The sequence below is a fragment of the Malaya genurostris genome, chromosome 3 (genome assembly GCF_030247185.1).
Source record: "Malaya genurostris strain Urasoe2022 chromosome 3, Malgen_1.1, whole genome shotgun sequence".
NCBI classification, from domain to species: Eukaryota; Metazoa; Arthropoda; class Insecta; order Diptera; family Culicidae; genus Malaya; species Malaya genurostris.
In genome coordinates, this window is record NC_080572.1 from 120,665,682 (window position 1) to 120,690,416 (window position 24,735).

The 24,735-nt window shown below is 40.5% G+C and overlaps 1 protein-coding gene across 24 annotated transcripts in view; it reads left to right on the forward strand.

Moving 5' to 3' along the window:
- LOC131434942 (small conductance calcium-activated potassium channel protein) overlaps nt 1-24,735 on the forward strand; it is an 880,455-nt gene that overhangs the window by 830,921 nt on the left and 24,799 nt on the right. For 22 of the 24 annotated variants that reach the window (XM_058602250.1, XM_058602254.1, XM_058602259.1 and 19 more), the window contains 2 exons: nt 7,795-7,930; nt 24,031-24,141. In XM_058602250.1, the coding sequence (XP_058458233.1) occupies nt 7,795-7,930; nt 24,031-24,141 (247 nt within the window). Of the gene's footprint in view, nt 1-6,465; nt 6,602-7,794; nt 7,931-24,030; nt 24,142-24,735 lie in introns of all 24 variants that reach the window. The other 2 variants (XM_058602251.1, XM_058602255.1) reach the window with 1 other exon arrangement.

Here is a 24,735-nt window from a genome sequence, read left to right on the forward strand (position 1 = left end):
CGCTTAAGTTGAAAAATTTCGATTCTATTGGTAGTAAGATTATATAAATCCTTCTACAAATCACTGAGCTATGAGCTTTAAAAATACGAGCAAGGCAAACGCGCCTTATGAACTATCCTCTTTGATACTCGTTTATACCAAACATTTCAGAAAAGTTTAATTTTGAATTATTTTAGATTATGTCACACAACTGAGTATTTTATCATAAAATTGTGATTATATTTCCGATGACGTGCAGCAAAAATTATGTTGATTCGTTAGATACAACAAGAGATATTCACGATCAAAAACTTATCACTCTCTCAGGGGGTAAATTTTGAAAAGGCACCCCATAATAAAGTAAGTCGTATTCACGACAAAACAATTTGGCCGTTTCAGAATTTGACATGTGTTTTATATATATATTTCTGATATTACATCTTTTAAGATTTTACCTGATCAACAATTCTTCTCCATGTAACTCGATCCATGGCTGCTTGCCTCCAACCACGTCGGCGCCCGATACTATCCAGGTTTCGCTCCACTTGGTCCAGCCACCGTGAACGCTGCGCTCCTCTTTGTCTTGTACCTGCCGGATTAGAGGTGAACACCAACTTGGTGGGGCTGTTGTCCGGCATTCTCACGACATGCCCCGCCCACCGTACCCTTCCAGCCTGGGCTACTTTCCGGATACTTGGCTCACCGTAGAGTTGCGCTAGTTCGTGGTTCATTCTTCTCCTCTACACTCCATTCTCCTGCACACCACCGAAGATCGTTCTCAGCACCCTCCTTTCGAAGACTTCGAGTGCTTGCAGGTCCTCCTCGAGCATTGTCCACGTTTCGTGCCCGTAGAGAACCACCGGTCTTATCAGTGATTTGTACATGGTGCACTTCGTGCGGGGGTGAAGTTTCCTGGATCTCAATGTTTTGTGGAGTCCATAGTAGGCACGACTTCCGGATATAATGCGCCTCCTGATCTCCCGGCTGGTGTCGTTGTCCGCAGTCACCAGTGAGCCAAGATAGATGAACTCGTCAACCACCTCGAACTCGTCGCCGTCGATCGTAATACTGCTGCCCAGACGTTGCCTATCGCGTTCAGTTCCGCCAGCCAGCATGTACTTTGTCTTAGACACATTTATCCTCAGTCCTACTCGTGCCGCTTCGCGCTTTAGTCGGGTATACAGATCTGCTACCGTCTCCTTGTTTCTACCGATTATATCCACGTCATCAGCGAAGCACACGAATTGTCCGGACCTCGAGAAAATCGTGCCCCGCATGTTGAACCGCGCTCTTCGCATAACTCCTTCAAGTGCGATGTTGAACAGCAGGCAGGACAACCCATCACCTTGCCTTAATCCCCTACGTGATTCGAACGGTTCCGAGAAACCGCCCGCAATCTTGACACAACACTGTACACCATCCATCGTAGCCTTAATCAGTCTTGTCAGCTTCCCAGGGAAGCCGTTCTCGTCCATAATTTTCCATAGCTCTACACGGTCTACCGTGTCGTATGCGGCTTTGAAGTCGATGAACAGATGATGCGTCGGGACCCGGTATTCACGGCATTTTTGGAGGATTTGCCGTATAGTGAAGATTTGGTCGTTTGTTGATCTGCCGTTGATGAACCCGGCCTGATAACTCCCGACAAATCCATTTACCAGTGGTGATAGGCGCCGGAACAGAATCTGGGATAACACTTTGTAGGCGGTATTCGACACTGTGATTGCCCTGTAGTTTGCACAGTCCAATTTGTCACCTTTCTTGTATATCGGGGTGATGACCCCTTCCTTCCACTCCTCCGGTAGCTGTTCTCTGTCCCAGATCTCTTCGATTATTCGGTGCATGCATTCCGTCAGTTTCTCCGGTCCCCCTTTGAAGAGTTCTGCTCCTAGACCATCCTTACCAGCTGCTTTGTTGGTCTTGAGCTGTTGGATAGCTTCCTTGACCTCGTTCATAGTGGGCACTGGTACATCTCCGTCGGCTGTAACACTGACATAATCTTCCTCCTCCAACGCCTGATTGTCCGCCTGTGCACTATTCAGATGTTCATCGTAGTGCTGCCTCCACCTTTCGATCACCTCACGTTCATTCAGCTTCCTGTAGAACGCCCGTGTATCCTGAGAACGATACAGCATCTCCATCTCCTCTCTCTCCGACTCTTCCAGGCGGCGCTTTTTGTCCCGGAAAAGGCGAGTTTGCTGCTTTCGTCTCTGTCGATACGATTCCACGTTCTGACGGGTGGCTTGACGCAACATCGCTGCGCGTGCTGCATTCTTCTCGTCCAATATCTCCTGGCATTCGCCGTCGAACCATTCGTTCCGTCGACTCCTTGGCACGTATCCCAGGACGCTCTCCGCAGCATTGCTGATGGCTGCTTTAGTTCTGGTCCAGCAGTCCTCCAGGGGAGCATCATTGAGCTCCTCCTCCGCTAGTAACGCTGCTTCGAGATGCCGCGCGTAGGCAGTCGCGACCTCGGTGTCCCTCAGTCGGTCCAGATTATACCGCGGCGGGCGCCGGTACCATACGTTATTCACAACGGACAGTTTTGGACGCAGCTTAACCATCACAAGGTAGTGGTCTGAGTCGATGTTAGCGCCCCGATAGGTTCGTACGTCGATAATGTCCGAGAAATGCCGTCCATCAATCAGGACGTGATCGATTTGTGTCTCCGTTTGCATGGGTGATCTCCAGGTGTATCGGTGCTGGAGGCGGTGCTGGAAAAAGGTGCTTTTTATGGCCATGTTCTTGGAGGTGGCAAAGTCGATGAGTCTTAGGCCGTTCTCGTTCGTTTGCTGGTGGGCGCTGAACCTTCCAACCACCGGTCTGAACTCCACCTCCTGGCCAACCTGAGCATTAAAATCGCCGATGACGATCTTGATGTCATGTCTTGGGCAGCGATCGTATTCACGTTCCAGCTGCGCGTAGAATTCGTCTTTGTCGTCATCGCTACTTCCGAGGTGGGGACTATGCACGTTAATTATGCTGATATTGAAGAACCGGCCCTTGATCCTCAACCTGCACATTCTGTCGCTGACCGGCCACCATCCGATCACACGCTTTTGCATCTCCCCCACCACCATAAAAGCTGTTCCCAGCTCGTGTGTGTTGCCGCAGCTCTGGTATATGGTGTGGTTCCCGCGAAAGACCCGCACCGTAGACCCCTTACAACACACCTCCTGCAGCGCTACGATGTCGAACTTGCGGTCTTTCACTATATCGGATAGTATACGCGTGCTTCCGATGAAGTTGAGAGACTTACAGTTCCACGTACCGAGTTTCCAATCTCTTGTCCGTTTTCGTCGCAAAGGTCTGAGCCGATTAGATCCATCCAAATTTTCTTGTTGAACTTCCTGAGCAAGCCCTTTTTATGGGCGGCTAGCTAGGCCTGCGCCAACCTTGCAGTAACGCTGAAGGACCGCGAGAAGAGAGAGATTTGGGCCAGGTGCATATTGAAAGGCGGCGCCAACTCGCCTTGTCAGGGCCAACTGCTTTAGGTCTTGTGGTTTTTAGGCCTAGAACGTGTAGGGCTCACTACCTCGTCCTACCCACACCTGCAGTCAGCCCCCGCTACATGGTTCGGATCGCGAGTCACAACGAGTTGCTATCGCGACTAAGCATTATCCACCACCTATGACCCGCCCGGTTGCTTGCAGCTCAGCTTCCCTCATAGTGCTCCTCCTCCACCACAGGGCCCGAGAAACATGTGTTTTATATGAATTTCAAATCAGCAAGCTCCTAAAACACACCCTTTAGTTTTAGAATACTGGCGTGTGGGGTGGCGGAAATGGCAAACGTGTACGGAAAATCCCCGGATCACAAAATTGAAATATTGCCTTTGATATTTCACGCCCTAGTTGTTTATCTAAAATATTATTGATTATTTTGTTAATTATTTTCATCTCGGGAATTGCAGTCTATCGTTGCACTACTATTTCATCTGTGAGTTTATTGTTAAAACTAGAATCAGATACTTAAGTCAAACTACGTTGTTCAAGCGGTGTATTTCACTATCATTTTAAAAAAAAAATTGTCCTGATTCAATGAAATTTTGTCTAAAAAATCCTAACTTCAATGTCTAATCTTCCATTAGGCATTTTAAGTTCATATATCTGAATAATTTGTTAAAACAACTGAACCATGCATACAGGTAACTACTGGGAGTGTGTCATTGCTCAAATAATATCTAATTGAAACATTTGACTAACCGACTAAGGTGTATGTCATTTCTCAACTGTAACGTTTCATTATCCGTTTGTGGTGTGTGTGACATTGCTCGATTGGTGCGGAAGCCATTGCTATGATCACAGCATAATAAATCAGTTATAACCGTTCATAAAACAGCATTCGATTAGTTGTACCAAATTTTGACTAATTTTTAGTTGTTTTACAATCGTGGGCTTTTCCGTGTAGGTAACGTAAATAACTCTTAGTTGTGTTAGTTTTAAAGCTATAGTTATGAATAGTTTGAAAATAATTAACTATCTACACTATGCTGTTATTAAGCTTACACTGCTCATTAGCTTTAGTGCAGAATATTTTCCAATGATTTTGGATATTTTTTATTCAAAAGTTATGATGGAATGCGCTGCCCTGACATGTTTCTGCAAATACCTTATGATAAAAAAAGAACCAGAATTTTATTGAAAAACGCAAAATTTCATTTTTTTTTATAAATTTCTTTATCATCGCCTTCAAAGTACTCTCCTCCTGCGGCAATACATGCATGCCAACGCTTGATCCAATTTTCCATACATGTTTTATAGGCCACCGAAGGTATGGCCTTTAGTTCACGCAGCGAATTCTCTTTTATGGTCTCTATGGTCTCAAAACGGGTTCCCCGCAAAGGCAATTTGAGTCTGGGGAAGAGGAAAAAGTCACACGGGGCCATATCTGGAGAGTACGGTGCTTGGTTGATGATATTGGTTGAGTTTCGGGCCAAAAAATGCGACACAACCAACGCTGTGTGTGCCGGCACATTATCGTGAAATTCAGCTTTTTTGGCACCAGCCGAGAAGCGACGCGTTTCAAACCCAAAACATCAGTTCAAATGTGTTCGGCTGATCCATAAGAGATGCCCAACAACACAGCAATCTCTCTAATCGGTACAGAACGATTTTGCAACACGATTTGCTTCGCCGATTCAATGTTTTCTTCAGTAACAGATGTTGTTGGCCGGCCAGGGATCTCATCATGATCCAAGCTTGTACGACCACCTTTGAATCGTTTATACCACTCGTATGCCTGTGTTTTTCCTAGACACGATTCACCAAAGGCCTTTTCTAACATTTTCAATGTTTCGGAACACTTAAATCCATTTGCAACACAAAATTTGATGCACGCACGTTGTTCTAAATTTTCATCCATTATAAAAATCGCCACACGAAAATTTTTCAACTTCTTTGTATAGACGCCAAACAAAAACTAATCGTACGATATGCGTCAAAATTTGACAGAATGTGTATAAAAGTGTTGCCAACTTTGAGAGAATAAAAGTTTACCGATTGGCAAGCGCGAGAATTTGAAAATGAAAATTCCGGTTCTTTTTTTATCATAAGGTATACCTTTGTCAGAAAAGGTTCAACCGGTCGGGCCCGGGAACCTATTGGTGGATTCATCTCCTTGGGTACGCACGAACCGTTTAAAGCTAGATATCGTGTAGAGCTGATCATCCGAAAGCGGAAGCATTCTTTTTGCGGATTGAAGCTTGTAAAATGTTCAGGTCTCGGTTTGGCCCTTACAAGTAAACTCTTCATCATACTTCCGCATTACGTAAGACAGACAAACAGATTTATAGATTGACATCTAAATACACACTAATAAATCAGCTGTTGAAACGTCATCTGAAAACAAGAAAGGCGCATCAAAATCGTATTTTGATTTTCTAGGACACCATATAAAAGCTTATGTTAATCCAAGTAGCATCGCAAAAGTGTTATGGGTCAAATTTCGTACTTTTCACATTTTATTAATCATTCCCATTCGGTAATTTGTGGAAATATCATGCCAACTAAGTCTGTTAAAACTATTGTATTTCCGTAATACACAACGTGACTCTGAATAAACCATTAACAGTTGACTTCATTTGATCGCACGGAAGAACCACTTTCATACAAACGAATTTATCTTTCTGACACCGTTTGCTCGTTGTTTGATATCACATTTTTTCTTACATCGTGTACACATCACCATCACCATCTATCTATCTTGGCAAAAATGTACAAAACTAAAAAAATCTGTTGTGAACAAAAATCGAAAAATATCGAATCGAACGCAACTCGATCACCATGGCCGCCACCGACGTCTTCTACTACTACTGCTACCTCTACTACTACTACCACCACTACTACCACCACTACCACTACCGCTACCACTCTACTACTACGCCACTACACGACACATGTGCTCGTGCGAGTGTGCGCTTGAAAATCGCTCCCTCAAAACCCGATACCTGAATCTGTTTCCGATTCTGGGACATGCGGTGATCAGATTCCACGACGAGGAACACGCAAACTTGCTAAACTCGATGTGGCTTACCGCGATTACCTTTCTCTGCGTTGGCTACGGCGATATCGTCCCGAATACCTACTGCGGCCGGGGGATAACGCTAACCTGTGGAATGGTGGTAAGTACCAAAATCCTCCTATTCGCCGACAGCCCACCAAAGCCTACTACCACCAACTCTACAGAATCACTAACTACTAGTATTATTACCACTACTACTACTACTACTACTACTACTACTACCACTATTGTTAGTATCTACTGACATATACACACACGCACGCACGCAAAGGCACACACGCAAAGGCACACACGTTCACAGTTAAGAGATTGAAATTAAGGTATTGGATGCAAAGGCATTTTATTCGTACTATCACGATTTTTATTCACTCACTTGTCTATTCTAAAAATGAAACTAGAGATATTACAATTAGCTGCTGCAAGTATGTGCAGTCTTTTCTACCACAGTAATTCTTACTATCATCACTGTTTCCACTATCATCTGATATTGTGAAAAAGAAGTTTGTTAGTGATTTATGTTTCGTTGTTTTGTTAACGGGTAGCGAATGTACGCATTTATTTTTGTTTTTGTTTTTCACCGCTTAATTAATATTGACTCCACATTCTGTAGACCTTGAACTACCTTGAAAAGGTACCCTGTTTCTCGTTCTCTTTCGATCGATCGCAGTTGTTATCTTAAGAGGCAACTTAAATATAACTTTTCTCTAAACCTACTCGTAAGCCATCTTCTGAGCATTTCCCATGTTTGTATATTTACTCTCTTCCAATATGAATTTACAGTGATTTCTTTTGTTTTTTCGAACATTTCATACCATGTAAAACAAAAGTGTGTGTGATATTGTTGTGTTAATTATGTATACTGAGAATTACAAGTGAATTGACTCAAAAACATGTAAGATTGCCGAGTCGATAACTCTAATGATAGTCGATATCTGGTGTACTGGAAGACATCAAAACTTTTCGGGATGTTACAATAAAATAACGGTTAGTTAGTACTTACCATGAAATAAACAAAAATATATGTAAAATATTACAATGTCATAAGAGTTAAATAATGACTGAATCATCAACATCTATCCTATCATCATCTGTTAGTTAAATCAGAACTGTGAAATATTAATTGAAAGCTATTTTCCAGAATCCCCTAAAACGTCTCAACGGTAAACCTTTCCCAATCAGTTTTTAGTTTCTCACAGTGAAAAAAACGATGTTCGCTCTCTCTCTTTCATTCACAATAGCCGAAAAATATAGCATAAATCATCCATAATTTGGTTGTGACCGATTTGTCTACAGGTTTCATGATGAAGAACATGCCAATCTGTTGAACGCTATGTGGTTAATCGCAATAACCTTTCTGAGCGTTGGCTTTGGCGATATCGTGCCGAACACATACTGCGGCCGGGGCATTGCAGTTAGTACGGGTATTATGGTGAGTCCTATCAAGCTAAATTTTTCTCTCCATTCTCTTCTAACCAGTTAGGTGGAATGCGGAAGCCAACCCCATTACTGAACATGTGAAAGAATGTACTAGATTCCATCCGTAGTTACTTATCATTGCGTTTATTCCTTCTGTTATGCGACGTAGATTCCAATGAAATACATGACAATTGTAGAAACTAATGGCATCTTCTACGTTGCAATTGATTAAACTGTAGTCTGTTTTGTAGCGTTTTGGTTTTATTAAACGATATGGTAAAACATCCGAATAATTTTCAATTATAATCAGATCCCGTTACAAAAAGAATTGCTTTTGAAACTGATTTTCGTAAAGAAAAATGTGTTTAAAATTGGTGCAATGTGCTCCTCAGACGTCAGAATATAATGACTCAAACAAGGGGCAAATCACTCTAAAGTTGATATCAACTCACACAAGATATAGCGAGGCTAGAAAAGTTCAGGCGAGATAGTGTGAGATTAGCAAGTGTAAGTTTGGAAAGGATTGCGCGGAAATAAATATTGTATGAGAGGGATCGCGCGGGACAAAAAAGGTTACAAGGAAGTATACAGGATAAGCAAGTTTAGAATAGTTCAACATGGATTAAGAAAGCTTAAGAGAGATTGCATAGGTCTAGAAAAGTTGCTTTACTCAGGAATAGCAATGGTTTACGTAAGATTAGCAAAGTTCAGAAAAGTTTAACAGGGATTAAAAAAGTTTGAGAGGGACTGTTCGGGATTAGGTGAGATTAGTTCGGATTAGATGAGCTTATTTGTTGTTCTGGACTAAGAGTTTAAAGTGATTTGCCCTTTGGTCTCGAATAAGAAGCTCTTGATAGAAAATGACGGTGTGAGAATGGGAATGGAAACGAAATAGAACACAGGAAACTTTTTCAATCATCGGATAATGAGAATCATTTACTGTTGAGCGAGAATAACTCAATCTAAGTCAGTAGAAAATACTAAATAATAATAATATTTTTTACCATGGGAGCGGGTATAGCTTGATGTGTAAGTCGATGCCTGTCACACAACCCATCAGGGTTCGAATTCCAACTACACACATAGGTTAAGAAAAAAATAGATACCCGAAGATGCGAATGACCTTGAGGTTAAAACAAATTTTCATACTGTAAATACATACCAAATAATTCGAGGTTTTCCTGTTTGAAGGTCACTGGTCTCTGCTGTATATAGGAGGCGTCTCCTTTCAACTCGATCCATGGCTGTTCTCCTCGGTAGCTGCGAAGGATACTCTCAAGCGATCCATCTTACCCGCTGCGTGCTTTTCTTTCTTATACCAGTCAGATCATTGTCGAAAACAATTTTGAGCGGGTACTCTTCGACATTCTAGCAACATGTCCGGCCTACCGTAACCACCCGACCTTCGCCGTTTGGACAAGGGAGGATGGTACATTCGCCTTCTCCGTCTCCTATCTGCACTCCACAACTCCTTCCGTTCGAAAACATTCACAAGCATTGTCCAGGACTCGTGTCCGTAGAGGATAACCCGTCTAATCAAAGTTTTGTGGATAGTTAACTTCGTGCGACGGCTAACATTGCACTATCGAAACGTACTGTAACAACCCATACCAACCGTATCACTTTGTCCAGAAATCCGTAGTCGTGCATGATTTTCCATAGCGGATCTCGATCGATTGTGTCGTATACTGTTTTGAAATCGATGAATAAGTGATGTGTGAGCACATTGCATTCGCCGTCCTTTTGCATCATCAGGCGGATGGAGAACAAATTTCAAGGAGCACATGGAGTTTACTATCTCCGAAGCCTCCAAGCTGCTAGGATTCATTCTCCGCGTTACTAAAGAATTCGAAGATGTACATTACTTGAAAACATTATATTGTGCTTTAGTTCGCTCTACGCTCGAATACGTCTCGGTTGTCTGGTAACTGTACTACCAAAACGATATCCAACGCATTGAAGTAATCCAACGAAAATTTGTTCGATTTGCTCTGCGTCGACTTACTTGGAGAAACCCTTGGAACCTTCCAAATTACCATGCCAGATTGATCTCGATTTGTTATCTGTCCGTCGCGATGTCAGCAAGGCTACTTTTGTGGCAGATCTCCTCCAATCAAGAATAAACTGCTCCGAGCTCTCACAGTTTTTACAAATAGATAGCCGTAACCTCAGAAACTATTCTTTTCTTAGGATCCCTTATGCTAGAACTAATTATGGGTATAACGAGCCTTTCGCCAGCATGTGCCGAAAATTCAACCACTGGTCCAATTCATTCGACTTTAATCTATCACGAAACGTTATCAAGAAATTGTTCCTAGGGTTACTATCTAATAAGTTTTGGATAGTTTAGAAATACTATGTTTAAGTGAAATGTATCATTCGGACGATTGTAATCTGTTGATGCAAAAGATGAGGAGGTTCTATGCCTGTTGGAGAGCAAGTTTGACAGAAACTAACTTCACCGGGATTTTCCCTGCTCCAAATAAACAAATAAACACATGTACCGTGGTAGCAACTGCCTGATATTGTCCCGCGATACAAAGATCACGCGGGAGTTCTGTAAAACTAGTTCCCGATATGTGTTTTGTTGAATCGTCACTCCTCAGAGGACAAAAACCATCGGAGGCTAGCCATCATCAGTGATTTCGGTCCAAACCATCACCGATGCTGGTTTCTGTCGTCTGGTAGCCATCAACACGTCGGCATAGGTTTGCGATTTTCTCTGGCAACCAAACTCTGTCGTTCTGCTTATTCACGAACTTCTATACAAACAGTGAAGAGTTTAATGCGATATTCTGGATCTTGTAGGGTTTGATCCGATTTTTTTCTTTCAAAATCCGACGGAGACTTCGATCCGACATTTATTTATTTATTTAGTTATTTATTTATCTATTTATTTCCATTTGACCTGGATTGATCTTAATGGATTTTTTGGTGGAGTCAGGAAAGCCCATTTTAAATTCATCAAATGCGCGTAAAAACCCATCATCTTTTTATCATTCTACATAATTGTTTACATAACTACATTTCAGAAACATTAGCCTAACGAATAAAGGTACAAACATTGTCCAGTGCCAAAAAAATAATTTAGTTCTACTTATAATCTATCTGAGTCTCTTAAGTCTATTCTTGAAAACAACACTAAATACAGAAAAGTCAAAAAGGTGGTACACACTATTGAAAACATTACACATTGCCCTAATCGGTTTGTTCTGACCATACTCCGTTTCTTCGTAAGTCGAGTCGCAAAAAATTCCGCGCTCTTAGCGTTCTGGGTGGGACTTTAATACATATTTGCGAGAGAATCTCAGGAGCATCAGTTTGTCCATTCAGCAATTTCGCTATAAATACAGCTCTGAGTATATTGCGTCATTAGTCTAGTGTGTCCATGTCGAGCAAACGACAGCGCTCAATGTATGGTGGAAGTTCTGGCGGATTACGCCATGGCAGAGATCTAAGAGCACTCTACTGCTTCAACTCTATTGATCCAAATACTGGCATAAGGACACCAAATATGCACTGAGGCTTCTAGGGCAGACCGTACTAACGCATAATAAACGCTCGCAAGCAGCATGGATCAGTAAACTCTTTTGCGATCTTCATAATGAAACCTAGGTTTCTATTTGCTTGAGTAATTATATGCGAGTAGTGATGTCTGAGGGAGAGCTGAGAATCAAGAAGCACACCCAGATCTTCGAAAACAGTTACTCTTTCAAGTGTTTCCCCAGAAATAGTGAATTTCCAGACTATCGGGCTTTTCTTACGTGTGAAAGAAATCACAGAGCATTTGGACACACTTATAGTAAAGAGGTTGAGATTGCACCGTGCACAAAAATTGTTTAGGTGCTGCTGAAGTTCCATGCAATCAGCTGTCGACTATACAACGAGAAACAGTTTTAAATCGTCCGCATACATAAGTCTGCATCCTGGTGAAATGACAAAAGAAATGTCATTAAAAAATAATGAAAACAGCATTGGTCCGAGATTGCTTCCTTGAGGAACACCTGATTCGTTAATAAAGTTGTGTGACTCGACATTTCCTAGCTTTACTGATACAACTCGACTTACGAGATATGATTTAAGCCACTGAGAGAAACTGGACGATGCACCTAGATGCTCCAGTTTCGCAAGCAAGAGCGTATGATTTACACGGACAAACTCAGCTTTCAGGTCCGTATATATTGTATCTAACTGTGATCAAGCTTCAATGTTGACATGTTGAAATCCTCCGCCAATTATATAATAATAATATAAATTTGGAAATGATTTTAGAACAATCGTTCTGCAACAAAGAGCTGTTGTTCACTTATTCTTCCAGGAGAACTAGTTCTTTTGAAGTTTTAGTGGCTCTCCTTGCAAGTCACTAAATGAACAGAATTCCTTCAAAATCTTCGCATAATAATCCGTCGTTTCTGCTTACCAAGCACTGCCAAATCAACTCCTTTTCCCGAACGCTCGCCGCTGCTATGGTAATGAGAAATTCCCGCTGCTTGTAAAACTGTTTCTAAACCATCATACTTCTTTAATGTCAACAACCACAATTTTAACCTTTTGCAGTTCTCGTACAAGAATACCAGCTTGTGCTGAGTCCCGACGTTCCCAGTATCGAATTTCCAAATTCCTTTAATCATTTCCGCCTTATCTAAGCATTCCTCACCATAAGGCGTTTTCAGTGTCACTGACAGTTCTATTATGATACCATGATGTCGTTTTCGCTTGAGAAAACTGTCACGCTAAATTCAACCGAAAAAGTTTGAAGACGATGAGCTAGACTCCTTGTTAGACGCAGATGATACACAAATACAATAAATGATGGCACATTATCGAAATACGGCCGTTCTACAGCGTAACAATGCTCCTACACATGCAGCCGAAGCGGTCAAAGAAACCATTTCTACGCTTGGTTGGGAACTCCTACGTGACCCACAATATTCACCGGACCTGGAGCCTTTTGATTATCATTTCTTTTCATTGATGGAATACGCACTGGCTAAGAAACACATCACAAATAGTCATGTTCTATTAAAGATTGTCAATTGTGGCCCTCCGAGTGATACCAACTTATTTACTATACTTATTTTGATGATGCATATCCCCTCTCCCTAACATGACAGAAGGAAATGTAGATTTCCAAGATACTGGATATTGCACCGCTGTTCTCCAGTCGCTCTGTATTCCCAATTGCACGTATCTTCCTCAATTGCACACACCCAACAGAGGCTGGGTCTGCCCGGCAACCGACGACCTTTTCCAGGTTCTCTGCTGAGTATCATATAGGCCATTTTCTCTTCCGGTATTCTTGCTACATGTCCAACCCACTGTAGTCTACCGTGCTTTATGAGCTTTCCAAAGTTCGCATATTTGTACACTTAGTGGAGCTCATGATTCATGTGTCTGCGTATAAAAAGCAGGATTTTTCTCTCAAAGATGCCGAGTACTCGAATATCTGTTTCCTTCAACAACCACAACTCGTAGCCATATAGGGTGGTATTAACGACATGTATAGAGCAACTTTTGTGCGTGTGTGCAAGCTACGATATTTACGATGGTTGCGTAGTCCGTAGAAAGCCTATTAGCAGCTGCAACACACTTTTTTACATTTCGATTAACATCATTATCGCTGTCACTAGTGTTTCGAGATAGATTAACTCGTCAACAATCTCATATCGTATCCCATCAATTTCCATCTCGGATCCTACACCGTTCAGGCTGCCTCTTTCTCTTTATCGTGGTAGAGTTAATCGTCATCTTCTTCCCAGATCATTCCGATCACTTGATGGTATTTCCATTCCGTCTGCCTAACCGCCTTTCGTATTTCGTATAGCGTGAGTAAGTCCACAGCTTGTCCTTCATCCTCAAGCATCATTCTGTTCGAGCTCTCTTCGATCGATTGTTCTTTTAATAATAACTCGAAGTACTCCATCCACCTAGCAGCCACTGAATTTCCGTCCCAATCGTTGATCATAGCCGGTACGAGTCTATTCTTCTTATGCTGCTGACCGTCTTTTCCAACCATTTTTTTATCAGCTGCTCTCAACTCCCTATTTCACTTCCTGTTTTGCTGACTTGTCGAAGTAAGCATTCGACTCCGGTCCTGATTTTTTCGTTTTTTGTTCTCTGACTCTCAATATCAAACCAACCGTCGTGTTGGTTTTTCCGTGTGATGCCTAACACTTTTGGGTCTGTTACATTGACCGCATCGTGAAATTGCTTTCACATCGCATTCAAGCAATCGTAGTTATAAAGTTATTCGATTCGTTCATCGAGTATTCAGGTCTATTCTTCGAAAGTCTGTGTGTTCAAACGCATTGCTTTCTTCCGCTTGGGGTCTGTGACACTGGAAATAAGTCGAACGTCTATCCAAACATGGTCGATTTAGGAGCTAGTTTCATCATTTGGGTGTCTCCAGATGTGATTGCGGATATTCCTACGCGCCAAATAGGTGCTACAGATCGCCATTCCTCTGACTGCGCCGAGGCTAATCAACTAAAGGCCGTTGTCGTAGGTAGATGAGTTGAAGCTCTTCTTTTCAATAATTGAACAAAAGAATTCTTCCCTTCCGACCTGGGCGCTTACATCCTCGATGATGCTTTCAACGTCGTGTTTAGGGCAGTCCCCGTAGGTATTGTCCTTACGCTCAAAAATTCGTTCTTTACATCATCGGGTTTATCGTTGGTTGTTGCGTATGCGTTGATGAAACTCAAGTTACCTAAAACTTACCCTTCATCCTCAACACTCAGATATGTTCGTTCGCTGGCCCCCACCTGATGATCCTTCGCTATTACTTACCAAGCACAACAAAACCAACTCCATATTCTGATTCGTCGCCGCCACTGTAGTAGATGTGGTACTTCAATGAGGTGCCCGCAGTTGGGTCCATCGTACTTCTTGAATAACGGCAACCTCCTCATAGACTTTTTGCAGTTATCGAACAAAGAGGCTGGCTCGTGCAAGTACCAACAGGCTCGTGACTTTCAAGTAGCGAATTTCCTATCAGATTCCATCAAACGTTGCTGTGTCGGTCTCCGATTGACCCATCTTGTATTAATTTTTCGTTTTTCTTGTATTGTTTAATATTATTCGGGTATACGGCCTTACCAGGGTTGCGATACCTAGTCTCATGATGAGCTACACCCTTTTCTATGGTTGATGAGGCATCGCGTTTCATCGTCAGCCACCCGCTCCGAGTCAGACTTTGTTTTGGGGGGCTTCCAAAATGGAGAACAGACAATCGTTTTCCTCCTCCCTGTCAACATACGATCATAGCTTCCACCAGGGTTGGTTACCCGATCTCCACTAAGGCTGCTCTCATCACAGCTGGTGCCGCGGGAAAAGGGGAAAGGAGTTCTGTATAAGAAGTAAATGTCCGCATAGGGGGGTCTCAAGTTGCACGTTATACAGCTTTGCCGAAAAACATGATCCCAACAACGTAATGTTAGTTTCTCATTTCATACATTCACAGTAGGTATTAGCATAAATCAAGGAAATCTAGATTTCCTACTGTACGGAGATACTGACAGTGCTTCTAGTGAGAAATGGATGTACTTTTTCCAATCCATACTGTGGTTGTATAAAATGCGGAACATTGCTTACTGAAATTTACTGTTTTTTCGGGTCAAAATAACAAAATATTGTTTATGATCAATGCATAGGGTAATAGAGGTATTTTGGCCACTAGGTTGTCACGTAATACTAAATTTATGCTTTCAATCACGAACGACGGCAAATGTGTAAACAAGACGAAGAGCAAAGTACCAAGTCTATCACATTTTATTTATCTTCATCTTTTGCAAATCGTTAATATGGTTTGTACACTGCACACAAGTGTAATTTTATCGTGTTGTCCCAATCCTTCTGTTTTATTCTGAGTGATGGAAACAAACTAAACCTCATTTGGTTTACTTCCTCTTAAGAAAACATTATGGAAACGTAAAAAGCAGAAAAGTGTGAAGCATATTTTGTTTTATGAGTAGCTCCTTGACTTCAAGTGCTACCGTAACGGTGTTGGCACCATAAAAATGTCACCAAGCCAGTGTCTAATTGCATACCTAATTTAGCATGCCATTAGTAATATCCCACGGTCTCCGAGCCCAGAAGAACGTGATGATAAATGATTTACTGTATAGATTCAAGTACTATTCATTAAATTAAAAATGGGGCTTACATACGAGCGTCATGACAAGTGCCGTAAGCTATGGCAATTCTCTCTTAAAAGAGCAACTTGAAAGCTGGTAAAGAAAAAAATACCTAATAATAACAGTGTGCTGCAAGCACTACTCACGTTAGAAAAAATACAAAAAATACAAAAAATACCCGACCACTTGATTTTGTTTCGAGATGTTAGCTTTTTAGAATCGCGTCAAAACTAATAGTTGAGTGTAAAGAACTGCTGATGTTTTTTGTGTATTATAAAAAGTTCAAAACTTCAAAATCCTGTTCTCCTCGTATTGAAAATCGCCATGAACGCTTCGTGAAAAAGAGATTTAAAATATTTCGTGCTGTATTAAAAATAATAAACGAGTATTACACGATGTGTAAGGTATTTGGCAAAATACTTCAAGCAAATGATCTAGGTTTGAGCTGAAATACGCATGTTGTAGCCTGAAAAGCCAAAATCAATTGAAAATGTATATGTTTAACTTTTAGAAACTCAACTACAGAAACAAACGCCCATGTGCCTCCATTGTTGAATATAAATAATATGGAAGTGCATGGTCAGTTACAATCCAATCCCCAATTTTATTACATTAATCACATAAATTACAGAAAAATCAAATATAAATCTTGTTTTGATTTCGTTGAAGTAAGTTCCGACACAAATTTAGTAAGATCTAATTATCTTCTGATTGATTAGGGCGATTCACAAAACTATTCTTTGATGCTTACGTCGCTTATTCTTCAACATTCACGGAACCGAAAGTTTCATTGACTCCATTGCAGCTTTCGAGCGAGCCCAAGTTTGTTAAAAACTTTGAGTAATGTGTGCGTTAAGAAAACAGAGAGATTTGTTAGTTATGTCATTTATACCATTATATCCACAGGACCGAAAAGGTCGCTTTCCATTCGAACTTGTGCAAAGAACCAACAGTAGCTTTCGAACGATTTAAAGATTGATGATATCTGTTTCGTTATCTCCGAGAAAATGGAGTGGATGGAACACACAGAGACATTTCACGATCTCGTCGAACTATGTCGAATAGTGTTTGAGCCACCGAATACCTCGTCAATGGAGAAATCCACAAAGGAAAACAGTTATACTAAAGCTACATCCATTTAGAATTTGGAATAATAAAATCATCTGTATCTCGGTAACGAATTGACGTACCAATAAGGTAAATAACTGTACTTTAAGGAAAAAAGTGGATAGGTGATGTCGGAGCCATAACTGGATATGTGAATTGTGGAATTCAGAATTGTAACGGTGTACGACGGCTTCACGACACACTTAGGTTGATGTCAGAGTGAACGCGGAACGCGGACCGAAGCGAAGCGATTCAATGCGATGTACTGTTTTCGCATCGCATTCACTCTGACAGGTTTGCTTTGATCAAATGCAACTAGCTCCAAGGCGCTCCTCGACGATTCGCATGACACTTTCACTCTGACAGCAACCTTATTCTTAAACACAAATTATTGAAACAGGGCAACAAAGATTAAAAAATTGTTCGCCTACTTGTTTCGTTCTCACGATACGAATTACATTAATTTCAATGGAATAAACTATTAATAGGTTTTTAAATAATTAATTTATTGATATCAAAAGTCAACTACACAGGCTAGAATGAATTAAACGTGGCAAATTTTACATTTCATACCTACCTAATTGTAGTTTTTTTTCTATTTGAAAGATATTTTTATTCAGGCCTATTTGCGTACAAGCTTTACATGGCCGATTGAGCCGATTTTTTGAATTTTTTTTTTTTTGAGTTGGATCTCGTTGTCACCCTTTTTCTAGGGGGAGAGGAGCTTCCATTTCCATCCTGCGAGGACTGATGAGCACTTCGTTCGTGGTTCGCCTCGTCATCCTTTGCCGCATCGATGGTATTGTTGTCGATTTTCGTCTTCTTTTCGTTGCTAGTTGCTGTTGATGCACCTTGTTGTATATTGGTTGCAATTGCTGGTTGGTTGGAGGGTAAGTTGTTAACTGCAGCCAGTGTACTTTGTTCTATAGGGGATATTAATGGTTTCGTTGAAGTGGATGCCTTATTGTTGTTGGTGGCTGTCACAGGTGTACTGTGGTTGCTTGGGGTTGGTGTGCAGGAAGCACCTTTGGTGTAGTTTTCTCCTTGTCCAGTTTATCACATGGCTTACCGTAGTGAACAGCTTTTTAGCAATATTGACATGTGGCCATCTGATTGTCATAGGTAACAAGTGATTTGCATGGAATTCTTGTATCTTGACCGAAAATCACATAAGAAGGTATAGCCTTCTTCAAGTGTATGTGTAATAAACGTACGCCATTTAGAATACCGGGGAAAAAATTTTTACACTTTTCTTTTTGGATAGAGAGTATCTCTCCGTATTGGGACATAGTTTTGCGAATATATGAATCGGTGACGCTTGAGGGAAGATCATGCACACGCACTTGTATAGCACTATCTTCCATATATACTGGAATGTTGTACTTAATGTTCTCGTGCTCCACATAGTGCACATTGTTATTGTCTTTTGCGTATTGAATTGCATCCAACTCTTTATAAAACTGAATGTAAACAACATTATTTGTCTTATTGCATTGAAGTAAATGCACACGTTTAATGTCAAGATGCATTTGCTCCTTAAGCAAATTTTCAAGTTCTCGTATCGAAGGACGAATTTTGCACTGCCTGAAGTCAACAACAATTGTATTCTTTCGTGTCGGCGGTAGCTTTTGTTCGTTTGGTTCACTCATTTCGAGGTCGTTCTATTGTTTACTACACAATACTGTACTTGGTTTCTTCTGTCCCGAACGTAAGCGGTTTTATTTTATGGACTGACTTGGATGAGATGTGAAAGCGAATTGTAATTGTAGTTGTTTCATACTACTAAAAATTTTATCATTCATTACTGATCATATTTCCTATAGCATGGAGAAAAAAATATGTTGTCGGGTCAAATACAACAAGAGATGTTCACGATTAAGTTCTACCCATTCTTATTGAGGCGCAAATTTTGAAAAGTAAAGTAAGTCATATTCACGACAAAATATCAATACGAATCATTTCTCTTCGTTTCTAATGAAAATTCGCCCTTTCTTTTTGATTCCTCCCATCAAACGCTGCACACATCCGAAGTCAACTACCTTGGCACATTTGTTCCACATTTTGGTCATCTGAGTCGCGTCCCGAGCCGATTTTCTACTTTTCCGAAGCTTCTGTTTCATTATTGCCCAAAATCTCTCGATGTGTCAGATGGCAGTTGGGTGGTTCTGTGTTTTTATCGATATAATCTACGTTATTATCGCGGTACCACTGGATGAATTCCCTGCTGTAGTGGCAATCCGCCAACTCTTCCTTGTACAGCTTCGAGTACATCGTTTTATTCGTGACTTTAGTCTTTGCTCCGCAGCTGCATATTCCTTGCCAAATCATAAGTTTTGTGGCAAATTTATTCATAAAAGCAATCTTAAACTTCGCAAGTTTATCCATAAAAGCAAACTTAAACCACGTGTCATCGCCATGTAGAATTTTTGGCCAGGAAGCTGCACGAAATCCATTTTGACGTAAGTTTCATCGTCGATCAGCAAGCATCCTTGGTAATTCGTCAAATCCTGCTGGTACAATTTCCGAGCTCGAGTTTTGGTGACGAACATCAGCGTATTTTTGTGAGATTTCAGATTTTTCTGATAGTCCAGAATTGGATCTGACAGTTCTCAACACCTTTTGGTTCAGCTTGCGGTCGCGTGACCCACTACGACGCTTACCTTGAGATACTCGATCTACACACATCAATCGTGAGCACATCATTCACGGTTGATTTGGCGATTTTCAACGTTTTTGCGATTTTGATTGCGGACCACATTGGATTATCAAAGTGGATGTTCTTAATTGTTTCTCCCCTCTCGGCTTTATCTGGAATAACTTTCGACTTACTATACGAAATACCGTGAAATTCATATCACAGAAAGTGGTATGCAAACCGATGCGAAAAAAATCTTACAGCGGTCTCTTTCCGCAACATAATAAGTGGTTTCGGATACTAACTGAACAGAACGTCTGTTTAGTAGCCATTTAGTCTTGAGCCTACTCACAAAATAAACTATCGGTAGCTGTCCAGTGACATAAGCTATCCAACCTTATCGTACAATGTTGCTAGTTGATAGTGATATCAGCTCTGCCGCAGAGTAACTTTAACTCTGGATGGAACACAACCAGATTTTTTTGCCATAAATTAGTATAACTAACCTCGTAAGAAGAATCATTTTCCATCACGACAATGCAAAACCTTCATACATCGCGTCAAACAAACAAACAAAAACTTTCAAACGTTCATGAACGGCAAAATTCGTTTTTGGAGACACTTTTTTTGGTATAGTTCCGATGTTATTGTCTTATTTGTAACGAAAACTTTCGTTTTTTGCATCAGCTGCAAATGTCCTGCCAAATCATAAATTTTCTTGCAAAATTGTCGGCAAAAACAAATTTAAATTTGGCTGGAACATCCACCCGAGCCGTTGCCAAGTAAAACTTTTGACCTGGGAATGTCCCGAAGTCAGCCTCGACATAGGTTTCATCGTCCATCAGCAGACACCCGTCGAACTTAGTTTCCGAGCATGAATTTTGACCACACTATTCTGTTTTATGGTCTGATTTGGCAGTTTGCTAGATCGATACGACTTGATTCCTTCCCGGAGTCGAGTCCTGATCAAGGTACTATGGGCAGCACCGAATTTTCTGGCCAAATCATCGACAGATTAGGATTCTTCTAAATCGTCTTCAACATCTTACCACACAGTTTCCGGTCGACAGTTCCACTGCGACGATTGGCTTGAGGCTTCAGAATCGTCGTCAATGTTTCCTTATGCCGTTTGATAAATCGCCATACGGTATTTCTGGGCAATTTCAGCTGTTTAGCCAGCCTAGATGCAGGCCTCAATGGATTTTACAAATAACTGTGCACAATTTTTCCCTTCTTTCGGCTTCCATGTTGATTGTTTACAAAGTACAGTCGATTTGCGGAATGTCAAAAATCATACGTGAAGCTGACAAAATTCCCGACACCTGGGCGCCAAGTACTTCCAAATCCGTCCACCAGGAGCTCCACAATATGAGCAAAAGTTTGTTCCAATTCTAAATGAAACAAGCTTTACACTGGATAAGAAGAAAAAATTATTTTCGTAAATATTGTTTATTCCATTGAACTTCGAACTATGCGATAAAATTATAAGATTTCTTTACTAAAATATGTCTCTCGTTAATAAATTGAACGATTTTGGTTGATGATCCATAGTTCGGTTAGCCGAAAACACAAAATTTAATTAATCATACAAAAAAGAACAAAAGAGAATGAAAAATTGTTTGGATTTTCAGCAAGTAACAGCTTTCCTCTCTGTACTTTCTCTTCCGATTGCGGAGGTGTGATTATAATTCTTGTGATTATAATTCTTGTGATTATAATACTTAGTCGATAATTTAAGGTTTCGTTTCATACGAAGCGTTGAGATGCTAAAATAAGCGAAGAAAAACTGGCACTTGCTGATGCCTTCTTTAGAAAAATTCATCAGCCATTTAATTAAAGTACTTACGATGTGAAAAATTTCTGGGATGGATAATTTGAGTCAATTTTCGCAACGATAATTGTTGCAGCCATTTTGTTCAAAATTGGAACAAAATTTCATCAAAACAAAAAAATAGCTTTTTTGCAAAATTTGAAATTTCTAAATTTGATTTTTCTCAGTGTGTTGTATGATTTCTTAAAGTAGAACTGCATTAAGATTCCTTTCAGTATTTTTATTCCAAAATTTGACTGAATTTGTGAATATGATTAGTATAACACTTTTTCGTATGATTAGTCATTTTTAATTATAACTATTCGAAAAAACAGGTAAAAATAGCTTAGAACCTTTTTAATAACAGGCTAGTTGAATTTTGAAAAAAAGCAAAGTCCAGAAAGTTTCATCCGAATCTGAGAGTGTACTGCCAACTTCGAGTACGATTTTGTGTGAATTCGTCAATTGTTCCAGTGCAATCTCCGCTGCAATTTAAGAAGGAAAATGCCATTAGTTTCCTTCAAGTCTCAGTACCAACATCATGAACTTTGCGTGTTTATACTCTCTCGGGTAAGATCTTGAGTAAAGTTTGGTTACTCGGGTCTCAAGCTGATCATACGAAACATTGAATAGTTTCATTTTTCTTCTACTACTAACGATCGTGCTCATGCTGTGTTCGAGCCAAGTTGAGCTGAAGTTGAGCGCCCATAGTTGCGATTGTTGATTGGTCAATTGAGTGATCATTTGCAATAAACCAACAAAAAATGGTAGGAAGAAACAAATCATTCTCACTGCGTACATCTACTCATTAAAAACTTTTCATAAAATGATCAATAACGACGTCAGCCACAACTAAAAGCGCACTAAACCAGGTCCGATGTTTGTTGTTCCAGGGTTCCACAGCATGTCCAGGAGTATCTCTGAAAAGGAATTGTATTAGTAGGGATGAAATTAGTAGAAGATTGCACTCATACATGAAATTTTCGAATCTACTCAGACTATATGATGCATATTTCCCCGCATTGGTCATATAAACACTAACCAAAGCATAAACACAATTTGTTTAGCTACGTTATATAAGCTCAATTGGCGTCACTCGATAGACACGATTTCTCTTAAAATGATATATTCTACAGACAACTTAAAATATACATGTGAAACAAGTTTAGCAACATTATTTAGTAAGTAAAAGAAATGAAATCGTAATCATTATCTTATCGAGTAAATTTTAATGATAGCATTGTTGACGGAACATGAAAAATATACCATACGGGACAAGCTCGATCCTGATCACACTTTGTTCCTAAAGCAGGTTTATGTTATTCCAAGTTGACAGAATGCAAAAGCTTTGTGAAGGTACTTTTCGATTCATTTTGTTTTTTTATGAAAACTTTAACCTTAGAAATCTACTACGCAGACTAAAAATGCGAAAATTGCTTTTCTAAAGAATGAATTGCTTCGTTTGGTTTCATAGCTTACCTTCAACTCAAGAGCGGATTTGCGATATTTGTAATTCGCATGTAAAATTTTTATATCTCAGATTCTGGATTTTTCCCCTAGATGGAATCCAACGCGAGTGCCCAACTTTCAAATTATTCAGATTAAAGGAAATAGAATTCAGACCAAGGAACTGTTCGGAATCCATCCATTTTGCACGTGAACACCAATTGTCTCGATGTAAATAATATTATGCCCCTTTGTGATAACTCTGCAATTAAACTCAAAATATTCATGCACTTAGCATCCGGATTGCAAATATAAATACTTTACATAACCACTTAGTGATTGACGCACGTTTGTTGAATAATCCTCTAGAGAACATTTGTCCATTTTTTTACATAACAGCTTCCGTTTCGATCTGTAATAGCAATGGAACTTATAACCTGCAAATAGCTTTAACAATTGCATACATTGTTACGGCAGATTTCTGCTGCCATCCGTCCACTTTATATAGTACTACAAGCCAAAAGCACCGTATAAGTTAGTTACTACTCACATTCTGTACCATGAAAGCAAAAACAATACAATGCTGCAGAAATTTAGGGTTCTTCGTTGCGAACGCCTGCTCTAGTGCCTTATACGAATACACACTCATACATATTATACCCAGAAAATTTAACATGAACATGTGAGAATTCAAATGTAAGCACCCGTTCGTTATTCATGCAATGTTTTGTCTGTCTATTTTTTTTTTGTCACCTCAATCGCAAATTCCGGACCTGTGAAAATCGCCATCGGGCCACTGCCGCACACCCACTGGTTTTCGCTCCATGTGATTTACATCCTGTATGGCTGGCATGGTGCATCGTTCACCGGAAACCAAAAACCAACTATCTGCGAAAAACGGTCGACGGGACACAATCAACGACATGCCGTATTCGGCTGGGGTCTGCGAACCGACACACCAACGCACCGACGCGCTACAGGGAGCTGGCTGCACCGCGCTTCTGGTTGCAGTCGTATCACGAAAGCTAGAGTTAACACGAGCGGAAAAGCATGTGCACAACTTCATGATGGATACTCAACTGACAAAGCGGGTAAGTGGATTTTGTTTTTACTTCAACGGAAACATCATTTGTTCATTATAATTAAGCAAAATTTGCGAAGATGGTGATGTTCCAAAAAAAACGTTTCAAAGCAATTAATTCCACATACTTTTTTGAATCTGTTCCAATCAATTCCACCATTTCAATATGTAAAATCAAAGCTTAGTCCTCTTTCGCAAAATAACACACCATGAAACTCATTCATCCTATCAGCAGGGCACTTTTTCTTTGTAACTACTTCGTGACCCTCGTCAGCGTCGCCGAGAAACATTTCATCCGTTTGTGTTTGCCTCATACCATGTGATGGACTGGTGACATTTGTGCGGTACATTATCCGGAAAAGTAAGGGCTCAGAATAGAAACTCTGCCCAGATTCAAACGAAAAGTATCCAATAAAACTTCTATTATGTACGCGATTACATTTAACTTTAGTATTGGGTGCCGTTTCGAAATTTTCCCAACATGAGAGTCGGTAGAATCTGTTCTCCTGTCAATACGTAATAGCTGCAATCTTACTGGAAAATTTTCAGTAGCCAAACGCAGCCGCTGTTAAACCAATAGTACGTTTATGAAGTACCAACTTTC